This window comes from Lates calcarifer, linkage group LG19 (assembly GCF_001640805.2).
Source record: "Lates calcarifer isolate ASB-BC8 linkage group LG19, TLL_Latcal_v3, whole genome shotgun sequence".
NCBI lineage: Eukaryota > Metazoa > Chordata > Actinopteri > Centropomidae > Lates > Lates calcarifer.
In genome coordinates, this window is record NC_066851.1 from 1,134,779 (window position 1) to 1,161,562 (window position 26,784).

The 26,784-nt window shown below is 40.2% G+C and overlaps 1 protein-coding gene across 1 annotated transcript in view; it reads left to right on the top strand.

Moving 5' to 3' along the window:
* Positions 1-26,446, top strand: part of bcl11ba (BCL11 transcription factor B a) — a 45,039-nt gene extending 18,593 nt beyond the window's left edge. The window contains 2 exon segments of the mRNA XM_018697715.2: positions 20,942-22,032; positions 22,034-26,446. Coding sequence (XP_018553231.2) covers positions 20,942-22,032; positions 22,034-22,945 — 2,003 coding nt within the window. The 3' untranslated portion in view covers positions 22,946-26,446.
* Positions 26,447-26,784: the final 338 nt, after the last annotated feature.

Sequence of the window (26,784 nt, forward strand, 5' to 3'; positions counted from 1 at the left end):
AACAGGACCACATATGAATAAATCGAGTTCCATGTGATTCACAAAGTATTGCTCTGGAGGTACTACTTTGCTGTTTGGCTTTTTTTTGTTTGGCTTTTAATAGCTTTGGAAAGTCAGCTTTTATTGATGAAAATGGCATCTAAGTAAGTGAAAGTTGATTTTAGAAGCTTTTCATTTACTTCAAGTTTTTCCCTCAAGGACATGCTCATTTGAATTCCCAAGAGGGATGATCAGGTTTAACAAACCTGCTAAACTAAGAGAGTTTCTTCATGGTCCCTCCAGAGTTCAGCCATTTTTTAATGGAATTTCTTTGGCATAGACCGTTGGATGTATGTGTTGTGTGTTTTTCTTAGATGTGCAAAAATCAAGTGAAACGGAGAAAAGGAATGAAAATATGAAAATGTCTTGGTGGTCTCTGATTAAAGCCAGAAGCTATTAGCAGCATGGAGAGTCCGGGGAGCTGGCCAACACAGAGGCATTTCCAACAGGATGGACATGAATCACAGGCACCCATGGATAAAGGTTTAAAGTGGTAATACTAAAAACTCATGTGTTTTGTTTATTGTCCTCTCTATTTTAGTGGCAAGAACTCATGAGAGGTTTCTGTTTTGCTTTTCACGTTTGACGAATCACCTGTCTGTCACTGGTTCTGTAGGTGGGAGAACATGTTGTTCTCTCCGTTGGGAGTTCACTTGGAGAAGTGCATGTGCATTTTGTGGCCCTGTAGTGTAGAGGCTGTGCGAACAAGTGTGGAAGGCACAGAGCCTTGCACACACCCTCTGATGATGATGAAATTTACGTCACTCAGACACCTGGTGGACCCTTGTGTACTCACAGATGCATTAAGTATACCACTAGCTTAATTCTTTCATTTTTGACTTGTAAGTAAATTGTTACAAGCGAAAAACATCATTTCCTGTGCTTGCTGTGGCAGACAGTAGGTGGAATGTGCACACAAAGTTTTTGAACTAGCATGCACTGTTTCCTCTGTTTCATTTGGAAGTTAGGTTGATAGTCCTAATGTCACCTCCTGGCTAACCGCTGTTCCACTACTTTCTGTAACTGAATGCAGTAGTGTAGACGTTTTTTCACTGTGACTTACATGTCTTATATTTTACCCATATTTACTAGTGTGGTAGCATGGAATATGTCACCATAACAACACATGTTTGTGATATCCACCCACATTGGCATCTGTTGTCATCTTTCCAACCTTTTAGCTGTAATTGCTGCTGCCTAAAAGTGCTCATGTCTGCACTAGCTTTATGTTTAGCTTTTTTAAGGCATTAAGGTGTTCACTTTCTATTTTTATTGTAGTTTCACCTTGTTCTCTCCTGCGGAGAAGTGATGATCAATACATAAAAATCACTGTGCTGCACATGAATACTAGCTCACTCACCTTCACCTTTTGCACATTAAAACTTCACCTGTGTTGAGGAGCCTTTTTTAAAAGCTGATAAAAATATACTAATCATATAATACTAAAATATGTTATTGAATTCATTTCAATTTTATTTATATAGCACCAAATTACAACAAAACTTTTCATATAGAGCAGGTCTAGACCATACTCTTTAAAATAGGTATTTACAGAGAGAGACCCAACAGTTCCCACCATGAGCAGCACTAGGTGACAGTGGCAAGAAAAAACTTCCTTTAAGAGGCAGAAACCTCGAGCAGAACCAGACTCTGGGTGGGCGGCCATCTGCCTCGACCGGTTGGGTTAAGAAGGAAAGTGACTGAAGACTTACTGAATTCAGTCACAATTTTGTAAATTCGGTCTAATATAACTGAGAAAAACTAACATGTAGTCGCTTGAGAACATCAACACCATGCACTTCAACTGTCATCAAAGCTATAATGATTGCTATGAGGGAAATGTAATCTCTGAATAAAATATAGGTTCCTTGGAGAATAATACCTCTGTGGAAGGGAGAGGCTTTCATACATCGTGTTGGCTTTTGTGACTCTGAGCGATCAGATCGGGTGATAAAGCACGAGGTGTAGTTTGTTTCCAATTGTGTGCCTGAGCAGGGAGCTGTTGTCAGGCAGGTAGTATGTGAAAGTGAAAAGAAAGAGGAGAAAGGCTGAAGGAGGCTGATTGGGGAGCTTTGTGGAGGTGACAATGGTTGGATGCAAAGTTATACTTCCCTCTGCATTCATGTGGAACACTGCTGATGATATTTCAGGACACAGGCCCTCCAGGAAAGGCTGCACCTGTACTCATTCTGAATTACACAGTACTCTATGTAGACTGCAGTGTGTATTTGTGTGTGTGTGTTACAGAGAAGCTGTGCCCGCTGCTGCTAGTGTACTGTGCATGTGTGGCACACATACAAACATACAAATTGCACATCTTCTTTCAGTGTAAACACAGACAAACATACAAAAAATGTGGTATCACCAAAGAAGGAAACAGGTAACAGAGTAATATTATTCTTATTACAACTAGAGTTAGAGCCAAATTATCAGCTTAAAAATGCTACAATACCAGTGCAAAATAGACTCTCTGCTGTTTGGAATGAAAAAAGTAAACAATAGGTTCACAAATGACTGCCAGCCAGCCTCGGTGAGTATGTGTGTGAAATGTCTGTGAGTGTGTGTTTGTAAAAATGTTTTTTTTTTTTTTTCCCATCAGACATGGTTATTTTTGAAAATTTCAGACAGTCTGAGCTCCATATGATAAGATCCTACAGTAACCTGACACATTTAACCAGTGAACCTTAAACTTGCCCTTTCCAACACACTTTATACTTAGTAAGAGATAAAGGTGACATCCTGGCATAGCTAGAAAATATCCCATCTGCACTTAAATGAATAATTAAAAATATTTACGTCTAAATAATTTTATGTTCTACTGCTTCCTGCCTCTGGAACACAAGTTAACCTATATGAAAGCCTTGTATATTTAAGATAGTGCCTTTGATTGAACTGTTGTTTCAGTTGTATTACACTTCATATGATTAAGATAAAAGTATGAAAACATATTTCTGCTGCACTAAGTGCTTGCCTTATTTTCTTAGACTTACCTTTCTTTTTCTTATAAATTACTGGGTAATTTTATTTCTCCAGTTCCTTGAATAAGCAAAAGAATTACTGGGTAGTTGGGATGAAATACAGCATGTCCAGTGTCCAATGTAAAATATGATGCAAACATTTAGCACCAAACATGAAGTCAAAAAAAGAACAAAAAACTGAATCTCCAGGAATACCACTTTACCAAGTTTTTCCATCTGTACTCATGCAAAGGTGAACTTGGCTGCTCACTGCGTTCTATATGAATTAAGGCAATAAGAGTTATTGTTTTCCACATAAAGACATCAAACTCCCCGTGTGCAACTCTATGCTCAGTAGAACTGTGGTATCTTCCTACCACAGCAGGGGAATAAACTTGACAGTCTGGCCTGGGATTGGCCATAAAAATGTTTGGCACGCAGGTCATTGCCAGCTCTCTCTCTAGCAGCTCTTTGGTCTTCTTCTGCCTTTTTTATTCCCTGAAAATATCTCTTGCCTTCCAGCTCTGTTATAACACCCTGCCATTGCAGAATTCTCTGAATTAACTCCTAAGTTTTGCTCGGACTGAGACCAAGTCACAGGGATTTTCTGTGGCAGATTTCTCCCTGCTGAGTCTCAGAGACGACTCTGTGCTTGTCTCCTCCTGCCAGAACAGCCTGCTCTTTCTCACCGGCTTTGAGGATCTGAATCCGCAGGCGTTTCTTGTGTCGTCTATCAACCTGACATTGGTGGCTTTCACTACAACTCTGCATACAAGATTTTAAGTCAGAGATGGCAGCAAGAGAAGGGAGGGTAGTGGGGTTTGGAAGGCTTGTATATGCTGCAAAACACACGACACCTTAGAAATAGGTAATACATACAGTAAGCCCTCCTAGCCAGGCTGACATGTTGATGCTTCAAAACCTCTTTGGACAACATAGAGACACATAGCTCTTGACTAAAAATAACTTGACAATATTGTCACTGTACAATAGCAGGCAGCAGCAGCTCCAGCCCTGCAGCATGGACAGGATGGGATTACCACAGTATTTTGCTGCGTTGGGCAGACTCATGACTGCCCCTCTCCTCTACAATAGGCTGTCGGCGTTTAGCACTGGCCAAATCACCACTTAACAAAAGCTAATTTCTCACTTGGTTAAACTGGGAAGGATTAGGGGTCCTGTGTCGACACAATCCATGTTTGGTGAAGAGTAAGGGATGGGGGGATGTTAGGAAGGGATTTAAGCCTCAATTACAAGGGTCTGGGGGCTTTTCTGTGTCCGTGGCAAAGGTGGGACTCTGAGGTTTAGCAACTTTGCTGGAAATGTTTGCTGCCTTGTCATTACGCGCGTGTGGGTGCGTGTATGTACATGTATGCAGCCGAGGGTGGCATAGCCTGACAAATACATGTTGATCCCATTGTTTAGGAGGGTTTAAGCCTCCCAGTTTCACATGCTAACACTGCCCAGGCTACACATGAGAAGGGATGACTTACAATCAAAGCTTATGACACAGCAGCAATTTAAATCCTTCCTGTTTGTGTCATGTCATGGAATTACATTGCCTGGCCACTGCAGCCCCTGCTGGGCCCCATAACGACCCTTTATTAACCTTAAAACCTCACAGGACTGAGTACCACCCTTCACCCTATTTAAAACCCTGTAGCCTACTCCCCTCAAACTTCTTAAGGAATTAGCATGCTTCAGACAAAGTGCACTTTGTACCATCTAACAGTGTTTTAAACCTCCTCAACCACCACCTTTCCAATGTTTGCACAAGGGGGCTTTTGCAGTTTTTCAAAGTGCACCCATTTCACCTAACAATTAGGGTCCCTTATTTAATTCTTTATTCTTAATTTCTAGCTTCACTAAACCTAACAACCACAGTCTCGCTAACTGGTCATAAGATGGTGATTATCAACTCAGTAAGTCAACCCAGGATTTCCCAGTGTAGCCATGAGCATGTTCATGTGAAAGTGGTGTTGTTAATTACAAGCAACATTGTTAGAACCATGAATAAAATATTTAATATGAGAAGAAATGCCGAAACCTGAAGGTAAATTCAGTCATAGCGGTGTCCAAAACAATTCAACAAGGTGAAACAATATACAATTAGTAAAGTCAGGCTAAGGATATACTGTAAATAAATATGAGAGATCTAATTAAGTTTTTTTTAATCTTGATTTTATGATAAAAAAAAACTGTTATGAACATGCACATTTTTAAAAAGTGAAAGTAATGTCAGACTGTTTCTGCTGCCAAAGCAGATAGGAGAGAAGAGAAATAGTTAATGTCTGATGAGGTCAATCTGACTGAAATGTTCATTTGTAATCATGGGAAATATCTAATAGTTAAGGATAGTCTGGAACAGCAAAATGACTTGTAAAAACTCTAAAAACCCAGGGTTAAACCTGAGGTTACCTCACTAACTTGAAATCTTGCTTCATAGTAGAGTGGCAGTGCAGTAAAACCAGAGCAGTAGTTTCTCTCCATCTTTCAGCCAAAAACAATATTTTAAACTGTTTTCAACATCTTGCATCTCCTCAAGACTTTTAAGGCAAGAAGAGGGGAATAAGAAGGGGCTTTGATTTCCCCCCTGAACAACCACCCCTTTTGTTTGTATCAAAGCTTTGCCTCACCCCCACTGACACCCCTGAATTATTCACTTAGAGGAAAAGATAAACAAACCTTGCTAGCTACAGTTGTTCTATTGATTACTCTGGGCAACATCACAGATAACAAAAAGAGGGCCGGAGGAGAGGAGCTGGGCTGCTATGGTCTCTCTTTTTTCATGTGTAAATAAATCAATAACATGCATAGTTTTTCTCCTGAGAAAGCAGTCCATGTCCTGTTCCCCAGGAAAGCCAATAATGCATTTAAATTACATCTACTTTGTTATTTAGGTAGTAAGAGCATGTGTCTATGGATTGGCCTTCCCATGTGGGAACAGTTTTTTCTACCTGTTGGACTGACTAAAATTGCCCGTCTCTAGTGGAATTTGATGTTCGGAGCAATGCAAGGGATTGACCAAGAAAACAATGTTGGGTGAAGTACAACCCCTATGATTAGAAAAAGATAGATTCTTTCTCTTTTTTTTCATTTTCTTTCATGCACTGAGAAAACTGGAAAGAGAGAGTTTTAAAATAAAAGCTTCTCGTAATCTGCTCAATATGTGATTACAATACAATATTGATTGTTAATTTCAGAAACATCTTCACATGTTTGTTCACCTTCCCTGACCAAGAGTACTCGTGTGCTATGTAATTTTTACATGTGCATGACACACAGCTAAATTTTTGGCCCATTTAGCGACACTCCCAGCCAGCCGCAAGATCCCTTAACTGCCCCTTTGGCACCACTTGAAGGCTTGCAGATAAAAGGGACCTGGGAGGAAATTGCTGGTTGGCAGGTGCAGTGTTTTCTCTCTCCCTGTCTAAGGCTTGTTAATCACCAGAGAGCTTCTGCATTGTTTTTGCTCCCACAGCCCCATAGCACGTTATAATGTCATCAAGATGCTTAGGTACACTGCAGCATTATACAACTGCCCATGCAGGCATTCACCCACTATAGGACCTGAGACATTTTCTTCTTCTGCCCAGCTGCAATTGGTCAGTGAGTACAGTGCGACTGGCCGCTAGCAGGACTTGGCCCTCGGCAGACCTCTCATCATGGCTGCCAGCACAGCACCGCCATCTGCCTGGCAGTTGTGAGAAGTCTCACTAGCAAGGGAAATCAGATCAGTGCATCCTGGGTAGGTTGATGTGAGCTTGACTACCACAGCTAAACAATGCATTCACGCACATAGAAACACTAACGTAAGCAGAGTGGATCCAGCATTGGATATCTTGACCTAAATAGTCAGCTCTTAAGCTAATGAGCAGTGGAAGAGCTTGGAATCTCAGCTCTGACCAACACTGTTACTAGCCATGCTTCTGTGTGTGTGTGTGTGTGTGTGTGTGTGTGACATATAATTATGCAAACAGCCAGAAAGGTTGATCATCCTACAAAGAAACAACTCTACCCAATCCTCTGTAAGGGGTCATAAAAAGCTGATACTATTGATAAAACCTCTTCTTTTGTTACATACTATTTGTTTACATTTTAAACAAATAGTCCCAATAACTAAGGAGCATGGAGTACTAAGATCAGGAAGAACCAAAATTCTAGGTAAGTTAAACAGATGAAGTGATTTTGCTTGGCTCAACTTGGGTATGTGACCAGACAAATGTGTTGTCGTTTATAAGCAAGGTTTGAATTCAAGTTATTAGCAGGGGTGGACAGGCATTGAAACACCAGAAAGGTGAAAGGTGAAAGAAATTATTATCTGCATCTGAGACTATTTTCTGGTTATTTCTCCTGGTTTATTCACCTATGTAACCTCAGACAAAGGCTTTCAGGTTTGTTCTTTCTATAGTCTTTCTGTCTTAATCATTTTAGGATATCCAGGAAGACATTATAACCTCAATAACATCAAAAGAAGATCTCATCTCTACCCTTGATACTGTTAATAATAATACCGTATTAGACAGTGCAGTACCTGCAGGTTAAATTAATGTAGTACACAAGTTCTGGCAGTCAGTCAGTAATGTTCAGCATGTATCATTTATGGAACTTTTGAAGTCCCTACCTTAGGTCTTGTTTGTGGGGGAGGAACTACAGAACTACAAATCCTCAGTGAGCTTGGTGATGGATGCCAAAAATCAATGAGAATATGGCAGAAAAATACCCAAACACTGACCTTTCCTTGGTTTTGACAAGGAAATATTGCTAAGAATAACAATTTAAGTGAGTAGTTTTTCCATTATGTAGGTTATATTGTATTCTCATGCAAGAACTATGGCCCAGGAACCAAAACTCTAGGTCTAGGTTCCTGGGGCTGGAATGCAGGTTCATGAGTTCCTCAAGACAGTTCTTGCAGTGAGAGGTAACCCCACAGACCAATCATAATTTCTTTGTAATAAAAATACTTTTTTGTTAACTTGTGTCTTAGAGATGAGAGGCATTCTTTCCCTATTCTCACTCATCTGTTTTTCCCCACTTTCTGCTCATGTGTCTGTAGTGTTTGGCTGCTGTATGACTGCTGACATATGACTATGAGGCTCTTCAGTGCATTCTCCTTCCAGGCTTCTCAGTCATATCCTCACATAACAAAGAGGTTTTTCCAGTTTTTCTTGTTCCTCTTTGTCCAACATTTCATCTCCTCCTTCTTTTTATAGACTTCACCTTTCTTTTAGCTCATTGTGCTGCTTTATTCTTCAAACAGAGCAAATATGCTGGTGTGATGCAGCATATTGTCATATGTTGCAGTGTGTTTTAGAAAGCTACAGCAGATTTTTCTTAGCCTGTCATATTATTGTATTATCCCATGTCGCCACATATTGCAGCATGCCCCAGCATGTTACATACTGTGGCTGTACATTGTTGCATGTCACAGGATGGGGCTGCATGTTGCAGTGTGCGCATTTATCACAATATATATCATGTAAAATATATCAGCAGTCTTCCTCAGATTTTGGTTTGCGTGCTAAATCAATAGAAGATGACAGATTTTCTGAATGACTTGTTTTTACTTATAGTTGACGATATGAAAACATACTGTAGTTGTTTGAAATTATAATAAACCAGTTCATTTCTCCTTTAAGATGAGGCAGCCTTGTTAGATTGTGCTTCAGACTCTTGTGCTTCAATGTGTGTGTGTGTGTGTGTGTGTGTGTGTGAGGCTCAGCAAATGAAAACAGATTGGAGTGGTTATGGGACCAGGCCTGCTTCCAGTTATTGTGGAGAGAGCAGGAGTACTGAGAGGCTTCTTTTCTTTCCTTTCCTGTCTGTCCTCTCCTCTCCTCTTAAAAAGTTGAGGCTTTCATATTTTGTCTAGAATATTCCATCCACCATGACAAATAATTTGAAAAATAAATACAGAAATTACTGACAATACCCTTCAAAAATAAACCTAAAACCTAAAAAAATATGGATATGGTTTGGCTGTAGGTCAATTTTAGTAACAGAGAATATTGTGACACAACATGTCCCCGCTCCAAAACATTACAGCCAACAAGCTTCAGCAACCAAACACAGTTATTGGTAACATGCAGCTGTTAGCCATTGTTAACTCTCACCATGTAATTTCAGCTATTCTGCAAAACAGATTTGTTGACAGATGGATAGATAATTAGCATGACTGACTGGATTAGTGCCTGTCTGACAGCAAACCAGTCAGACTGTCTGACTGACTGGATATAAGCTTGACACTTGAGGACACCTGGTTATCCAACCTACGTCCCTCTTCTCCACCTCATCCTCTTTCACCTTGTCTCTCTTGTTTTAAAAAGTTTCAAAATCAAAACAGTGAACGGAACATGTTGTGAATTGACATATGATCGAAACATGACTGAATTATCACTGTGGTCAGAAATCATCACTTTGTGACTGATGAAATACAGATGAAGAATCTTTTGTGATATTAAAAGTGTGAGAGTGGAGATTGCTATACTCATCCTGTACAATGAGGGAATAACACTGATGTTATGAAATGGTAGGAATGATAACATAAACTTCAGTGTGGTCCTACTTTATTCCGTGAGACTGTCTGAAAAGGCGGTAGTGAACTAAATTCAAATGTTAGACAAACTGATGTTATACTGGTTCCCCTGCACTGTGTGCCTGCCTGCAGGTATATATTTTTGCAGTGACTCTGTTGTCTTTCCATAGCTCACCAGTCATGCAGGCCTTATAAGGGCCTCCAAGACAAACCTGTCCCCCATCCCTCCCTCCATCCTTCAATCCATGCCCTCCTCTAACCTCCATCTGGTCTGGATCTGCTCTTGTGCTCGACCTGCCCCCCCGCCTCACACACACACACACACACACACACACACACACACACACAGATCCTACTTTGCACTGCCATTTCTGTATAAACAAGTGGAGTCTGACCATAACAGACCTCAGGCTACACTCCTTCATTCTTCTCCCTACTTCACCTCTTTTTCCACCTCAGCAAACTGTTACCTTCTACTTCTGTCTCTACAGGTGACAAAAGTCAAGTATGATTTCTTTTATTCTGTTGTTATTTACAAATGAAGATATTTAAATATCTGCAGGTTAAATTTGCAAGAACAGAGCTCTGCTTCACTCTGAAAGTAGAAAAGGTGAAGCTGATCAGAGGGTATAATGTTGAATTCATAGGCCTGGGCTTGCACTCAATTGGATCACTACTAGAGTGAGAGAGATGCAGAAACAGCAGAGAGAGAGAGAGACAGAGAGAGACATCTTCTTGATGCTGTCAGGCAGCATTGTAATATGTCTTATTCAGACAGGAGGGGCACTGCTACATCATAGTCTGGGATGGGGCTCTGGCATGTGGGTGTGTGTGGTGTGTTCCAGGAGACTCCCACTTGGCAGTGTACAATTTGGATGAGCTTCGTATAAGGGGAGGGAAGGAGGGGGAGGATTTGGATGGGACAGGCGACAGGAAGACGTAGAGGAGAGAGAGGGGGATCCAAAAATGTGTTGGACTGCTGTCCCGGTCAAATCAGGCTCATGGCAGAGTTCCTCTATTGTGACTACAGAGACCAAGCCAAGTCTTCACCTGACAAGATGTCAATGACTGCACCACTGAGTCTCCATAGAGGAGCCATCCTTGCAGAATACTGAACACTGAAGATCTGCCTCAGCATGCCCCGTGAGGGACTGATCATCTTATAAATTCTGCCATTTAAATAAATCACAGTCAGGTGGAACAGCTTTTCTTTCATATGCTGCCTTCATCAAGATGGTCTCTTTGGTTGGTCCTGAATTCTGTTAATAAGTCATATGACCTCCCAGTATTACATTTAATCAAATATGAAAGACACAAAATTACTACAGGCCTGCATAACATGATATATTGTTGTCAGACTATTCATTCATTTATTCATCCATTATCTATACCGCTTATCCACTATGGGTCGCGGGGGTTCTGGAGCCTATCCCAGCTGTCATTGTGCGAGAGGCGGGGTACACCCTGTACAGATCACCAATCCATCGCAGGGCCAACACATATAGAGTTGTCAGAATTTAATGTTTCTAATTACCTTCAGGACATTCTGTATTTCTTTCCTTCACATTCAGCCCTGTGGCAAACTGTCCAGGGTGTTCCCTGTCTTTTGCCCAGTGTCAGTTAGGATAAGGATAATAAGGATAAGGATAAGCAGTATAGATAATGGATTGATGGATATTAACATTCATTAACCAGCAGTGGCTACGACAGGGAAACATGAAAAACAGCTCCAGACCAAGGTGTACCAATAGATAGACAACAATTCCTTAATTTCTTCATGAAATTTGCACCTGTCTCAGTTTGAAAAGCATTGTAGCCTCTGACATTTGTTGGAATAAATCTGATAATAATAAATTATAATAAATGACCATTAAAGGACCCTTGAACTGTAATATTGGCACCTTACACTATCTCATCAACATATACACAGCAGTGACATGAATTAGGTGCATCCCGCATGTTGTGTGTGTGTGTGTCCAGGACTAGGGGGTCTGTTTAGGGGAGGAGGATGCCCCTACAGAGCCCCTTCCTGCCACCACACCCTTCATATACACACAGTTCCACACACACACTTCCCAGGTGCAGTGGTGCAGGCCAGCCTGTGGGATTAACTGCTATGCTCTGGCACTCTCTTCTGGTAATCCCTCTAATTTGTTAACAGGGAACTGAGACAGGGACACACATGCACACTCAAACAGGCCACAGTAGTTTGTTTTGGACTGCACTGCATGTCCTAATTTAGACTATAGCACTACTATGGTGTGAGGGATGGAGAATCTCCTCTTCCTCTTCCTGCTGCTTTTCCTCATCCCCTAATGAGCTAAATACACTCTAATTTGGCTATGATCAGCTAAGCCTTCCTTTAAAATTCATAACATAAGAATGTCAGAGCCCCTTCCCTCCTCCCCTTTCCTGTTTTGACTGTCAAGGCTTGTATACACACATACACAAACACACCTTGCACAATGATAATCCTTTGTTGGCTGAATAACATGCGGAGAAGACCAGCTAATGCTAAAGTTCAACTCATGCTGGGAAGAAAGATGGTTGTGTAGACTATGAAAGAGAGAGTAAAGGACAAGAAGTTTCAGAGAGAGAATACAAGTGAACACAGCTCATGATGATTCCTGCTTTGTTTCCACCCAGCTGTCAAGTCAGTCTCTTTTGAAATGTTGATAAAATTAAAATGTGAGCCATCTGCATTAAAAGAAATACATTCCTGTGAATTTTCTTGCCACAAAATTTTCTGGGCTGGCTATATTCTGTTGTATTTACTAATGGCTCCTCTCCTGGTTGGAAAAACAACAGAACCAGTTGAGAGAGTTTTGCAGGTGGGATTATGAATGGGCAAGGTCATTCTTTCCTTTTAGAAAGGAATAGAAAAGGGGCAGGAAAGGAAAACACAGGATTAGCACCTCTCTACAGCTTGTTGTAAATCAACTTAAAGATGTAAAAACTTCAGTTGTTTGGAAAAATACTGGCAGCTTCTTTGTCAAATGTGGATGGGAGGTTGGTCATTGCTGTTTAGTTAGTTTTGTTCTTTCAAACTGAAAATGAGGATCATCTTCAGGATACCTGCTGTTTTAGTCTCAGTCTTTCATAGATGATTTCTCTTATTGCCCTCTCCAAAGTTTAATGTGTTCCTGAGGTTATCATTTATATTCTAATTTGTTTTTAGATATTTTTAGATATTCTGGTGGCGGTTTTGGCTCTCATTGTAAACACTTTCTATAGATATCCAGAGTCACTCCTTCAGTCTAAACAGTCTAAACTTCTCATCATGAAACTGCTGCTTCCTATCCTCTTTACACCATCACCTTCACTGTGTCTCAACTCCAGACTCTGTTCTTGTGTTTCCAACACACTGACAAAATGAAAAAAGCCCCTATAATCCCAAAAATCATGCCTGGCAGAGATATGCTTAGATCATCTGATTTCTCTGCTGCTGTCCGCTCAGAGTGACTCAGGCTGCAGATGGCGACTCTCAGCACATAGACACAGCCTAAAGTATACCCTCTCCAACATATTAAACCTCATGTTAAGACCATTACAACATATTGATTTCACTATCTTCTGATCTGTTTATTCCATTTAAAATAATGTAATATTATTTGAGAAAGTAACAGGCTGAGACAGAAAACTAAACATTACATTGCTATCTTAGTGTATACAACTAGAATGGCACTCACACACGTCAGCCAAAAATGCAGTATTTTGCAATGTTGGGGAAAGTGATAAAAATTCCTGGATCCTCCACCTTTAACCAGAGTCGCAGCACAACTTAATGGCTTTTTCCCTGGCCCATTCCTCATCCCAACACCAAGTCTGGTGCAAATTAGTTCAGTAGTTTTTGCATAAGGTTGGTAAAATTGTACTAATCACCCTTTTCATTCACATGAGGTATATAACTGTGATGCTCTTAAACAACAAAATACACATCTCTGACTTGTGAAGGTAAATTATCCTTCGGATAAATAAATGGGAACATAGCATAAAACAGAGATATATAGATATGTAAAGTAGGAAGTATGACTAATCATTTTAAATGCAACAGTCGGCGTTGAGCAGGATCGTAGGAGCAGCAGGAACAGGAACTAGATTAGCCATGGCCACTTAGCTGGCTTCTCCTGTCAAGCTGGTGATATTTAACCTCGGAAATAGTGGGACATGGTTTTAATTAAAACAAAACTAAAACAGAACCATATAAGTATTTACCACCCTTATGTAGATATGGAGAAAACCTCTTGAGTGTAGTTCTATTCCCAGGCTGATGTTTAGTAATTTGTGTTGTTACAAATGTGATTTTGAGTGAGAACTTCATGGAAGTTCCAAGTGAGATTCCTGAATAAATAAATACATAAATAAATAAAGGTACAAGTCAGCTATAGTGTAGAGAAGCCCCCAAAAAACAACCCTTATTTTAAATGAGCATAAAATGCTTCAAAAGCAAGAACTGACTTTTCCATTCAGCTCTTCATTTTCAACACATCATAATTCACAAAAAGACAGAAAAAATGTTTGGATGGAAACCCAACTTGTGGCGTGTAGGCTGACAGTAACAGTCTGTATAGCAGCAAGAGTTTGGGGTTTGCCTCTTGGTCTTGAGCCAACAGCATCTGCAGTGAACTGAGCTCAGAGATGACTCAGTTTCCCCAGAAGGAGTTTTTAGTCTTGCCGAGCTGAGCTGTGGGACCTGTGAAGTAGCTGTAGTGAATCACCAGCTCAGACCCAGCAGATAAAGCCTGTACTGACTCTGTTGTCAGGATTTTCATTCCTGTACAGTTTGGGTGATTTAATTAAAGCTCCTGTTGTGTGGTCCTATAGCGATTGTAGTTGCTATTAAAGCAAATTTAAAAGACTGTTGCATGATGATAAAATCCTGCAATCAAACCACTTCATTCAAAACTAATAGATTTAAAGAAAATTGGGAACTTTTTCAATGATCTCGTTAGGATGAGACAAATGTACAGAATAAACATTTCTTCACTCTCCATAAGCAAAAAAGAAAAATATTCCTCTAGTTGTAGCATGGATGTATGCACAATGAATGCACACACACACACACACTGTCCAATTTGCATGGAATTGTTGCCATGTTATGATGGTGATAAACAAGACATTAGTCATGCAGGGTGAGGAATCCCTGTGCCTTTGTGTGTGTGTGTGTGTGTGTGTGTATGTGGTTGTGTGTACCACATAGTTGTATGAGTGTGTATCTGGGTGGGGATGGGGTGCACCTTAAGATCACACACACATGCTAATGACATTGCTAGCTTAATAATACAAAGAAAAAAAGAAAAGAAAAAAATGTCAGCAAACTTATACAAGCGCGACAAGGCCAAGAGGGTTGCACACACACACACACACGCACAGTACCCTTGGCTCATGTCAGCATTGTTCTGTGTGTAAATACCTCAGCGCTGATGTTACCCCCCTTACATCAAGACCTGCTGCTGCACTTCCTGTATGCAAACTAGCTAATCCACTTCTGATTAAATGAAGGGAGTAGGGGCTCATGATAGTTTGAAAGAGCACAAGCATAAACACAATGAGGCTGTAAAGGCAGACTGGTAAGAAGATCGGTAAATGGGGAGGTCACGTAAATGCTTAAAAAAATCATGTTAGATATTTTCTGGTGTAGTTTATGTTGTAGAATAAAACATAAAAATATCTTGAGCTTGTGTTAACCACAGACCTTATTTCAAAAAAAATCATTGACTTTGGGACAAGGGAACAGGAAGTGCTAAAATGCTAACTTTTTGGGTTTCAGGACTCCTGCACCCCTCTATAAAATTACATATTATGTCATCTTCATGTGGTTCTATGTAAACAAACAAAAGCAACAGATTTGAGGGTCCCTTTTAAATGCCAATATTGTGATCTCTGTGTAAAAGGGCCTAGAGAGAGATGAGCATGATTTTGTCCATCTGAGATATTTTTGTTCTTCCCTGAATTGATGAGTGTACTGTGACCACTTGGTGGACTTAAGTTCCAGGTTGGGAACCACTGCAACCACTTGCAATAAAACCCTTTCATAAAGAACAGCCAAGTTCAGTTTTGACAGTTCTGGGGTACTGGGCCCACATTAACCTTCCAGTTCCTTTGTGTAATATGTGCAAGTTTTCTGAGATAGAATATTATCAGGTCCAAATTTGTTGTGTGCTGCTCAGTTTCATCTGATAAAATCTTTTGCATTTTTCAGTAAATCCCTGCAATTAAGAAGCCACAGGTTTATCCTTTCTCTTGAGCCAGGATTGGCTCTTTGTAATAGAATTTGTAATTTGGTTTAAAGCTGTTACAAAAGTTCTTAACCCAACGTTCAGTTGCTATCTTTGCTTTTTCAGTCCTTCTTACTGAGCTTTTTTGAGTTTTCAGCTGTTGATGTAATAAAGCTCAGTGAGTGGAAAAGATGTTGTCATTTGAATCTGGAGGTTTTGAGTTTTACTGGATTCCAAATAAGTGTGATCATATTCCATGTGATGAATTTAGTTTACAGTTTATCTTTATAATTAAAGATAAATCCTTAGAGCATCAGCACAAATTTAAGAGGAAACAAAATATACTGAAACTGTAGATTGAAAGTTAAAGCATCCATGTAAAGTAGAGTTAAATATTAAATATGCCCTGGTTCTTTGCAGTCTACTCTCTAAGTGTATGTTGTCTTCTCGGCCACCAGCCGCAGAGAAAAATGATCTGTGTAATAATTTGATGCAATAATCCAACGGTGCTTGCTACATTAATCGTACACTTTGAGGCGATCTGTGCTTCCTCTGTAATTGTACATATTTGACTCCATATCTCCTCCTTTTTCTCTCTGTCTCTCTCTCTCTCCCTCCCTCATCTGTAATAGCTGTGATTTAATTTAGCTATTTAACCTGTAATTCCAGCAATATTTATTGAGGAATGAGGGGGAGAAAATTGGGCCATTAGCCGCCCCAGATGAATACACTGAGATGAAAATGAACGCCGCTAACTGCCAGTTGACCTTCGCACCGGATTTCTAGCCGTTCCCTCTCTTCCCTTTTTTATTAGCGGCAGCCACAGTAATTATGGCAAATTGAATCATAGCGAAAACTGGAATCAGTCAGTAATGAGAGTTTTATGCTGTGTGAAACTGAACTAGGAAGGAGCAACACATAGAAGAGAATACCAAGAAGCAAGAGCTACTGAAGGATGGAGGGATGAAGAGGGAGGAGGATATTCATGTGTTTGTCACTGCGCATTGTTTCTGTTTGGATGTTTCTCCTCCATATGCCTGCTGCTGGAGGACGTAGGCACACATACACACACACAACCACCACCATAGTATTTATAACATCAGATTCTTACACACTGTGACTACATATTATCACATTTTTTTCTCAGTAGTTACACAGCTTCAGCTGTCAAATATGTGCGTGTATGTCTGTGTGTGTGTCCATAAAATTATCAACCCTTTTAAAGAAATGTGGAAAAAAAGAATACAGTTTTTATTATCCATGACAACACACACTTTCCTTTTTACTCACACTCATCCAAACAGGTTGTGCTGCCAGAGTGTGTGTGTGTGTGTGTGTGTGTGTGTGAGAGAGAGAGAGAGAGAGAGAGAGAGACCATGAGCCAAACAAAACACAGGCAAAGGGCCAAGCTGCACTTCCACTCATAGAGAGAGAGGCTTTAAAAAGCATGAGAGACAGAGAGACAGCAATATGTCAAAGAATGCTTTTGTCTCCCCATTTATGGACTGAGGCATGTGTGTGTAGGGTTTAGTAGTCTTCTCTAATAAATTATTTGTCAATTTAGAAGCCAATTTCTTGTATAATTTATATCCATTTAAAACTGTAGAAATGACAATATGTTCTTTTACTTCCACTTATTGTATTATAATGAGCTTCTAGGAAAGAGTCACCTTATTATATCATGTTTGAAACTGAATATTGTATAAAACTTGATGTAAATATATGAAGCATAGAATAGTTAATGCCTTTAGAACTGATGCTCACAAATACGCTGTAACTACTGACCACCAAAGCGATGGGCTCTTGAAACGTACATGTAAACATATGCTTTGTTTCAACTTTGGATTTCTTATTATAATTCTAAACTAGCAAGACTCCAGCAACAAGTAACACTGTTGCTGAAATATTTAAGCAGTGATAGCTTCTCATAACTGTCATGTTAGTAGCTGCTGGCTAGCCATGTGTGTCATGTCAGCATTTTCTTGCTGTCTTCCTGTTTGTCTCTAAAGCCTGAAGTATGGCAACACATTTTCTATGCTGTTTTCTATACAATTCATGCAAATTATTTACTTTTTTTTTTTTTTTTTTTTTTTAACAATTAATACCACATATTTACAACGAAATAATTCTCAGCAGAGCTTACATGTTCAAACTTTAAATGTAATACCTTACTGACATTGTACACTGGGGCAGTTCACTGGAAGAGAGTCATCATACTGGGTAAACAAAACAGCTGTGAAAAGTGTCTATAAAGCACCCATAACATGAAGCTAAGACTATCATTCTGAACCTAATTAATCTAAATGGCAAAAGTAAATGTCTGATGAGACTTAAACACATGGCTAATGTGTTTCACAGAAATTATACTTAATTTACAGCTTTGAGTTTGATGTTGACATTGTTGACATTACACAGAAAGGACATGCTAGTTAATGAGGTAGCATTAACTTGACTGATGGATAGCTAGCTAATATAGTCATGTCATGGTAAATAAAAGAACCTGATGCAACATACATTAAGCAATGGACAAGTTTTTCATGGAAATACAAAATTCTGTTTACTCATTCATCTCTGCTCATTAGGCTCACATTTGGTAAGAAAAGCATGGACTCCTTTAGAGTTGATATTTCAATAAAGAGAAAACTGGATGGGAGCAGAAAAAACGGATAAAACCTTTGCAGAGCTGTAGAGATCCTCTGTCCCCTCACACACACACACACACACACACCACACACACACACACACACATGCTTGTGGTGTGTGTACAGAGAGAGGAGAGAAAGGAAGAAAGTATCTATGCAGATGCTAGGGAGGGAGTGTGTTTTCTCATTTTGTTCCACACACACACACACACACACACACACACACACACACACACAGCAATCCATAAAACATGGGTCTCTGCATTCTACCAAATAAAGTGATGAGCAGTTCTCTCTCTCTTTCTCTCTCTCTCTCTTTTTTTCATATGGAAATAGGAAATAATGGGGTGATTAAATAGAGTCGTATATTAAAGTACAGCTGACATTAGAATTAGCATAATGTGCTCTCGCCTCAGGCTGCATACTTTATTTGCCATCTGTGTTGGACTCCCGTCCCCCAGGAGGGCGCGCCCACACACGCATGCACGCGCACACACACACACACACACACACACACACACACACACACACACACACAATTCCCCCAAACAAATATCATGGCCTGCTCCTTCCACTGCGGCCACAGAGAAATGGCGTTTCAGTGCAGAAACACACGTTATCCCACACTCACACCCACATACACATACAGACACACACACCCCTCTGCTCTTAATTGTTGGACAGAAATGAACATCACCTGCCCCCCACCCATGACTTCTGTTGGCAGATGAGAATTTCAGCTGAATGACGTGGTGGTGGTGGTGGTGGGGGGGGGGGGGGGGTCTGAGAGAGCATAGATACATAGAAAGGTGCAGACAAAAGCTGAGACATGGGGAGCTGTTATTGCCTGTTCATTCTATGTGGCTGTGTTTAGAGGGGTGGGGTAGGGGGGTTCTGTCCACTATAATTAAGTCAAAAGCCTTTACAAGACTGTGGAGGTGAACAGCTGTTCCGCCTCTTGCCTCTCTTTACACACACACAGGCGAGCAACTGAAAGAGATGTTTCAGTGAGAAGAAGTGAACTGTTAAAGTTTATGTCTAATAAGGAAAAAAGCAATTACTTAGTTGCTGATTGATTAATTATTTAAGGACATTTTGGGGGAATTTTTTTTCTCAGCTTGCAGATGCATTTAAACAGAATTGTTATTTCATAGCAAATAATATTATATCATTATTTAAACATGTTGGATTTAAATACACAATATAGAGATTTATTTATTTTATTATATGCACATAATTTCAATTTATTTTTTAAGGAAATGCATTTCCAGACAAGCATTTAACAAAAGAAAAGTGGATACACCCTGTAGATGAGTGAATAAACATATTAAATACATATGCAATATGTATGCTTCTCATAGTGGTGCATTCTGATATAAACACTGAGGCTGTTATTTATTTGCAGCGCACATGTCTGTTTTTATCTGTGTGTTAAGCCGCAAGAAATAGCACAGCCATGTACAAACACACACACACACACACACACACACACACAAATAGGTGAAACAATTACAGCAGCGTATGTTTCCCTAGTATCTGAAATTAGTGTACTGGGTCATGACTATGAGCTTTCATTTAATAAATATGAGAGCAAGAGCAAGAGCACAATTACCATTATCTGTGTGTGTATGTGTCTTGATTGTTTTTTTTCAGACTAGCTGACAACACAGGTAAAAGTGCCTCTCTGAATGGCAATAACTCTATATATCTATTTATATTTTTCTCCATACAATCATTTATCTGTCTTTATCTCTCCTGATTTCTCTTTCATTTTATTTCCTCCAAAGAGCCAAGACCTTTATTTGTTTGTGTGTGATCAGGCTTTCTTAAATAATTCTTCAAGTTGTACATCCCCCATTCACCAATATGAGTTGGACTTTTTCCAAACATAAGACAGCAAACATTACAGGCTCTTTCCTTGGAGGGTTTCCCAGCTTTTAAAAATTACTCAGCACACTCATGCATGCACACACACACTTAGATGCATCTACCATCATGCTGATTGTACTTGTAAATACAGATGCAGTCATGCACACAGCCATGCACGCTGCAATAATTCAACAGTTTGTAGTGGGATATTCACTGTGTACTAAGTGAGAGATTAAGCGCCTCTTAAAACATGGATCCAGTGTTGGCCAATCCAATATATCGGTGAAAATGCACTTCTCAAAAACATGATAAGTACAAAACATTTATGTGACTAGATGATGAGCAAAGGCCTTTCCAGTTCTTAGGAGTACGAGTACGCAGTATAAAACACACACACTTATCATATCTCACTGCCTTTCAACCAAAAGTTTACATACTATAAATAATCTGTTATTTGAAAAGCTTTTGTTGAGGAGAACTTGAATTATGAATGAAGTTGGGTTTACTTTAACCTAGTAAAGTCTATAAAAAAAAGGAATCAGTGTGTCATTTTGTAATTGAAAAATGCTTGGTTTTTCACATAAGCTTTACCTTTGACTTGTTCACCTCAAATTCTTCAGGCATAGTATATATGAGTCTCAGCTGAAATATTTCATGTATTTCTTTCTTTTTGTGTTGCAGGTGGCAGGGATGAGCCCTCCAATTACATATGTACCACATGTAAGCAGCCCTTCCCCAGTGCCTGGTTCTTGCTGCAGCATGCCCAGAACACCCATGGCATTCGCATTTACCTGGAGTCCAACCCATCCAACACAGCCCTCACCCCACGCATCACAATGCCTCCACCCATAGGCAATGACTCCATCCCACAGTCCCCCCTCACCAACTTTCTTGGGGACAACAATCCCTTTCACCTCCTAAGAATGACAGGTCCCCTGCTCCGAGAGCCCCCGCCAGGCTTTGTGGAGAACCGCCTCCCCAACACACCTCCTTTTGTCAGCCCACCTCCCCGACACCACCTGGATCCCCACCGGCTGGAACGCCTTAGTGCAGAGGAAATGGGCCTCATCTCCCAGCACCCCAGTGCCTTTGAGAGAGTGATGCGGCTAACACCCATGGCCATGGAGTCCCAGTCCATGGACTTCTCCAGACGATTACGTGAGCTGGCAGGGAACACCAACAGCACCACACCACCGTTGTCACCCAGCAGGGCCAACCCTATGCACCGACTTCTAAACCCCAACCCCTTCCAGCCTGGGCCAAAATCTCCCTTTCTGAGCACACCTCCCTTACCGCCAATGCCCCCAAACAGCACCACTCCTCCTCAGACACAGAACAAGGTCAAGTCCTGCGAGTTCTGTGGTAAGACCTTCAAGTTCCAGAGCAACTTGGTGGTGCATCGGCGCAGCCATACCGGAGAAAAACCATACAAGTGCCAGCTGTGTGACCATGCCTGTTCTCAGGCAAGCAAGCTGAAGCGACACATGAAAACCCACATGCATAAAGCTGGATCCCTGACAGGGCGCTCAGATGATGGACTGTCGACCACAAGCTCGCCAGAGCCAGGTACCAGTGACGTCACGGGGGAGGGCATCAAGAATCGTGATGGGGACTTCCAGGTGGAAGGCAATGAAGAGGAAGAGGAGGAGGAAGAGGAAGAGGAGCTTGAGAATGAGAGTCGACCAGAATCCAACTTCAGCATGGAGTCTGAGTTCTACCGGAATCGAGAGAATGGTTCTAAACCACCCTCAGAGGAAAAGTCATCACTTGCGCCTTGAGAAGATGGTGGAAAGTGGGGCACTCAATTCTATACAGCAGTACAATAACTTGATAGTTGACAATCGTAAAAGGATGCCCTTCTCCAAAAGGGGCTCAGATGGCCAGCGTGACACTGGGGATGATGACTCAGTGATTGGGGAGATGGACCACCACCAGCAGGAAGAGAGGACCACCATTAATGGCCGGAACTGTGGCTCTGGTGACTCTTTCTCAGGCCTGTTTCCCCGTAAGCCCACCCCCATCACCAGCCCCAGCCTGTCCAACTCTTCAAATAAGAGGATCAAGATTGAGAAGGACTTGGACATCCCCCCGGCACCCCACATCCCCTCTGAGAATGTCTACTCCCAGTGGTTGGTGGGCTACGCTGCCTCACGTCACTTCATCAAAGACCCTTTCCTAGGTTTCACTGACTCCAGACAATCTCCCTTCGCCACCTCCTCTGAGCACTCGTCAGAGAATGGAAGCCTGCGATTCTCAACACCTCCAGGCGATCTTCTAGATGGTGGGCTGTCAGGTCGCAGTGGTACTGCCAGTGGGGGCAGTACGCCTCATCTGGGTGGGGGCCCTGGCCCAGGCCGACCTAGCTCCAAGGACAGCAGGAGGTGTGACACCTGTGAATTCTGCGGCAAGGTATTCAAGAACTGTAGCAACCTGACGGTGCACCGGCGCAGTCACACTGGCGAGAGGCCCTACAAGTGTGAGCTGTGCAACTATGCCTGCGCCCAGAGCTCCAAGCTCACACGCCACATGAAGACACATGGCCAACTTGGTAAGGAGGTCTACCGCTGTGACATTTGCCAAATGCCCTTCAGTGTGTACAGCACTCTGGAAAAACATATGAAAAAGTGGCATGGAGAACATTTGATGACCAGTGAGGTCAAAATTGAACAAGCAGAGAGAACCTAAAGCAAGTTCCCTATTTCCATACTCTGCACCACACTTTGACCTAAAAAAAAAAAAGAACAATATGGGGTAGCTGGATACTCTTTTTCTGAAATATTAATTTTGGGTTAATTTTGTGTTTTTGCCTAAGAAACTGCCAACTGAGAAAAAAGTGAAAACAGACATCTTAACACCAATTGAAGCTGTCTAAACTGCCTCATTTGGTGTTCCTTTTTAAACAATCAGTCAGTTGAGTTATAACATATGTGGAGCCTTTAACTGTGCAATAATTTCTGTATTTATTGGATTTTGTATTTTGGCATGTGCAGGTACATTCTTATTTAGGCATTTTTTAAAAATTGTTTTACTTTGTGTTATTCTGTTTTTTAAAAACCCACATGATATCCTGAGAGTTTTTTAGAAGACAAAAGTCCATTTTAAGTAAACTTTTTTGGCCGCTACATGTAGGAAATTGTAGACTAAGCTAAAAATGTGATTTCTTGAAAAGAAGCTGAATTCAATCTTCAATTTGGAAGTGGCGTTAACTGAGAATGCTAGAATTAGTTTATTTTGTGTGATGATGATATGCGGATAACAATCCTTTGGCATTGTAGCATGAACTGACTCTAAAACATGTTAATATAATTGGATATGTAGCACTGAGTGTCATATTTGACAGTAAATGTAAAATCAAAGAGGTTTCCTCCTGAGAATACCATAACCAGCCAGAAGAAACAGATTCTAAATAAGGCAGCTGCTGACTGGTATGTAGTACCAAGTCCTGACAACGCTATGACAACCACCCCTCATTTCTTCTGCTTTCCACACTCCCATCCACTTACTATCATCTTACCTACATTCACACATCCCTGGTATTATATTTGCATGAAGCCATATGATCTAGGCTATATTATTTATTAGGAGTAAACTGGGCATGAAGCCATGCAAGACAAGTATACATAGAGAGAGATGGAAGGAGGCATGAGATTGAGCACAGGGACATCTCAGGGTGAGCTATACTACTTTTCTTTATTTATCCACTCATTCCTATGTTCCAGAGCCACTTCCATTTCATCATATGTTGAAATCATTAGGGACAGTGATGTCTTATTTCCTCCTCCTTCTGCCCTGCTGTATCTCGCTAATCTTCAAGTTTTATCCTATCCTCCCTTCAGTACACATATTTGGAGTCACAGCTTCAAATTATTACACAAATTAGTTAAGAGAGGGTTAAATGTATATGCATACATGGCAGAAGCCACCACTTTAACTGGATTTCTGCAGAATATCTGTCTCATATTTTGTTGTCGAAATTTATAAAAAATCAACATCCCTATGCATTTTTATGGTAAAATATATTACAATTTGTTGAAATGACATAAGTAGTAAATTTTGACTTGTATTGTTATAGTGATTCTATAATTGTATAATCTGATTAATGAAGTCACCTCTCCAGGAATAAGAATCCTTCACTGTTTCACTGTTGCTTGTGGGACACTTTTGTGTAGAAGAGGAAAAATGTGCAAGTGTGTGCTGAAATATTAAGACCAATATTAAGACAAGAAGAACCATCTCACTCCATGCTTTTGTTAGTTTTAATATCATAACCAAGGTTTTCTTTCATAGTGACAATTTTTAAATCAGATCTAATTTAAATGTTGTCAGTGTACAAATTTGGAGCTCTTAACAATAGACCCGCACTTTATGATTTTCCGTCCAACAAGGTACTGAAGGGTCTAGAGCTTGGGACCTCCTTACACTGAAGTGCCCAGGGTTGTTAGGCTTGGCTTTCCCAATGCTGGCACTATAAAATAATTTAAAAAAATATATAATTTATCTGTGACAGTTTTTGTACTGCCATTCAATTTGACATGAGTGTGCCTTGAATAATGATCTTCCTATTTATTGTCTCAGACAAATGCAACAGTTTTTATGAAGTATCAAATTGAACAAGAAAAAGAAACAAAAAAATTACATAAACATGTAATTTGACATTTCAACAGAATTATTTAAATTAATACAAATGAAACAATGCTGAGTTTAGGTTTAGGAGTACCCAGCACAATACTGATGTGTCTGTGTGTGTATATATGTATACATATGTACATATAAAGGCACAACATATATATAGATATATATCAAATTCCTCACTCATAAAGACAAGAGTCTTTCCCTCAACAGAAAATTCCAGGAGTGAACGAAAGCCACACAAAAAGTCAAGGAAAAGACTGGACAGAAATCAGGAACTGCAGAAACTAAAAAAAATAATTTAGTGCACTCTGTCTTAAAATAAGTTTACAGTATTGAAACAAGTACAAGGGTAAAATAATATTTGTGTGTATGTGTGTTTTGAACAAAAAAGTATTTTTTTTTTCCCAGGTTTGCTTCTAAGGTTCCTCTAAATGCCATAGTGGCGCGGTGTATATTGTTTTTCTTTCTTTTCTTTTTTTTTCCTTCTTTTTTTTTTGGTGACTGGGTTTTAGTATATATATAAATATATATGAATATATATTACATTTTCCTTGTTTACTGTAAAAGTATACCAGTATTTGTAATATTGGAGAATGCCTGGGCATTTTACAAAAATAGAAAAAAGATTGTTTTTTATTTTTATTTTTATTTTTATTTTTTGCAGTCCAATTTAAATTGTGGGTCTCTTAAACTGTTTTTGTCACTGTAACTGTAAAAGTCTTAAGTTTTAGTAACTTTTATTCTGCCTTGGGTGTAATGAAATAAAAAATAAATGAATTAAAAAATGACTGAGCTGTAACACACTTGGATTTGGTGGGGGGAGTTTGGAATGCCGGTGGGTGGGTGCTTCATTAACAGATGGAGGTTTTCTCCCTTAGAAACAATGGAACATAGGTTCTGCTTTTCAGGAAAGTCACACTGAGAATCCTGATTTGTTCCTATTTTTCTTCTTCTGGAATGGATAATTCTTCATGGATGGTTTGAAATACATGTATAGGCACTTGCTGTCTTTCCTAAGGAGCTTGTCTTTTTTAACTTGTAGGTTATGTGCATCCTTTGTGAATAGGGTACTCTGAGAACCTCTGGACGTCTTGCTCTTATACTGAGTGCAGGGGGAGGGTGACTTCATTCCAGTGAAAAGATATAACTTACTGGCTGCCACAATCTATTTTTCCTCTCACTGGGCAGGATGAACAGAACCTGAGGAATTTGTACTGTTGTAATAAGTCACATTGTACAGATGAGGATCAAAAAGGTTGTGTGACAACCTTTTAATGACAAAAACACAAGTATGTTTTGTTTACGGCACCATTGGTTGTACATAGTTTTCTATGACTACACTGTTTTCATTTTTTGTTTGTTTTTTTTTTTGTTTGTTTGTTTGTTTGTGATTTCTAACTGACACTGGCAGTGAATTCCTGTGTTTTGGGGGTGGGGGAGGGGATTCTTCTGTTTGACCTTTGTGACCTCCATGTCAATTTTCAGGCATATGCCTCCCCCATTGATATTTCTCGGCATGAGAACAGAGCACAAATACAAGCTGTTACAATTCTCCATCCTCTGCTTATTTGTCTCATTTTGTTCTTTGAGTTGATCTGACAGAAAGGAGAGTTCGCATTTTAGACATAATATAGACAACAGAGACTACATATTATTTATCTACAAACACCTTTGCTGCTGCTGAAATTGAACATAAAACCCAGCCTCATATGAGCTCCAGCCAGTCAAAGCAGTGTGGGGTGGTGAAGAAGAAAACAACCTGACTTGTGTACATCACTCCTTCAGTGCTTTTTACGCTCACAGAAAATGCGTAGTGATTAGATAAAACCATGAAAGCTACTGACAGCACCACCTCTCTTTATTGGCTTTCCCTCCAGGTCTTTCCAATCAAA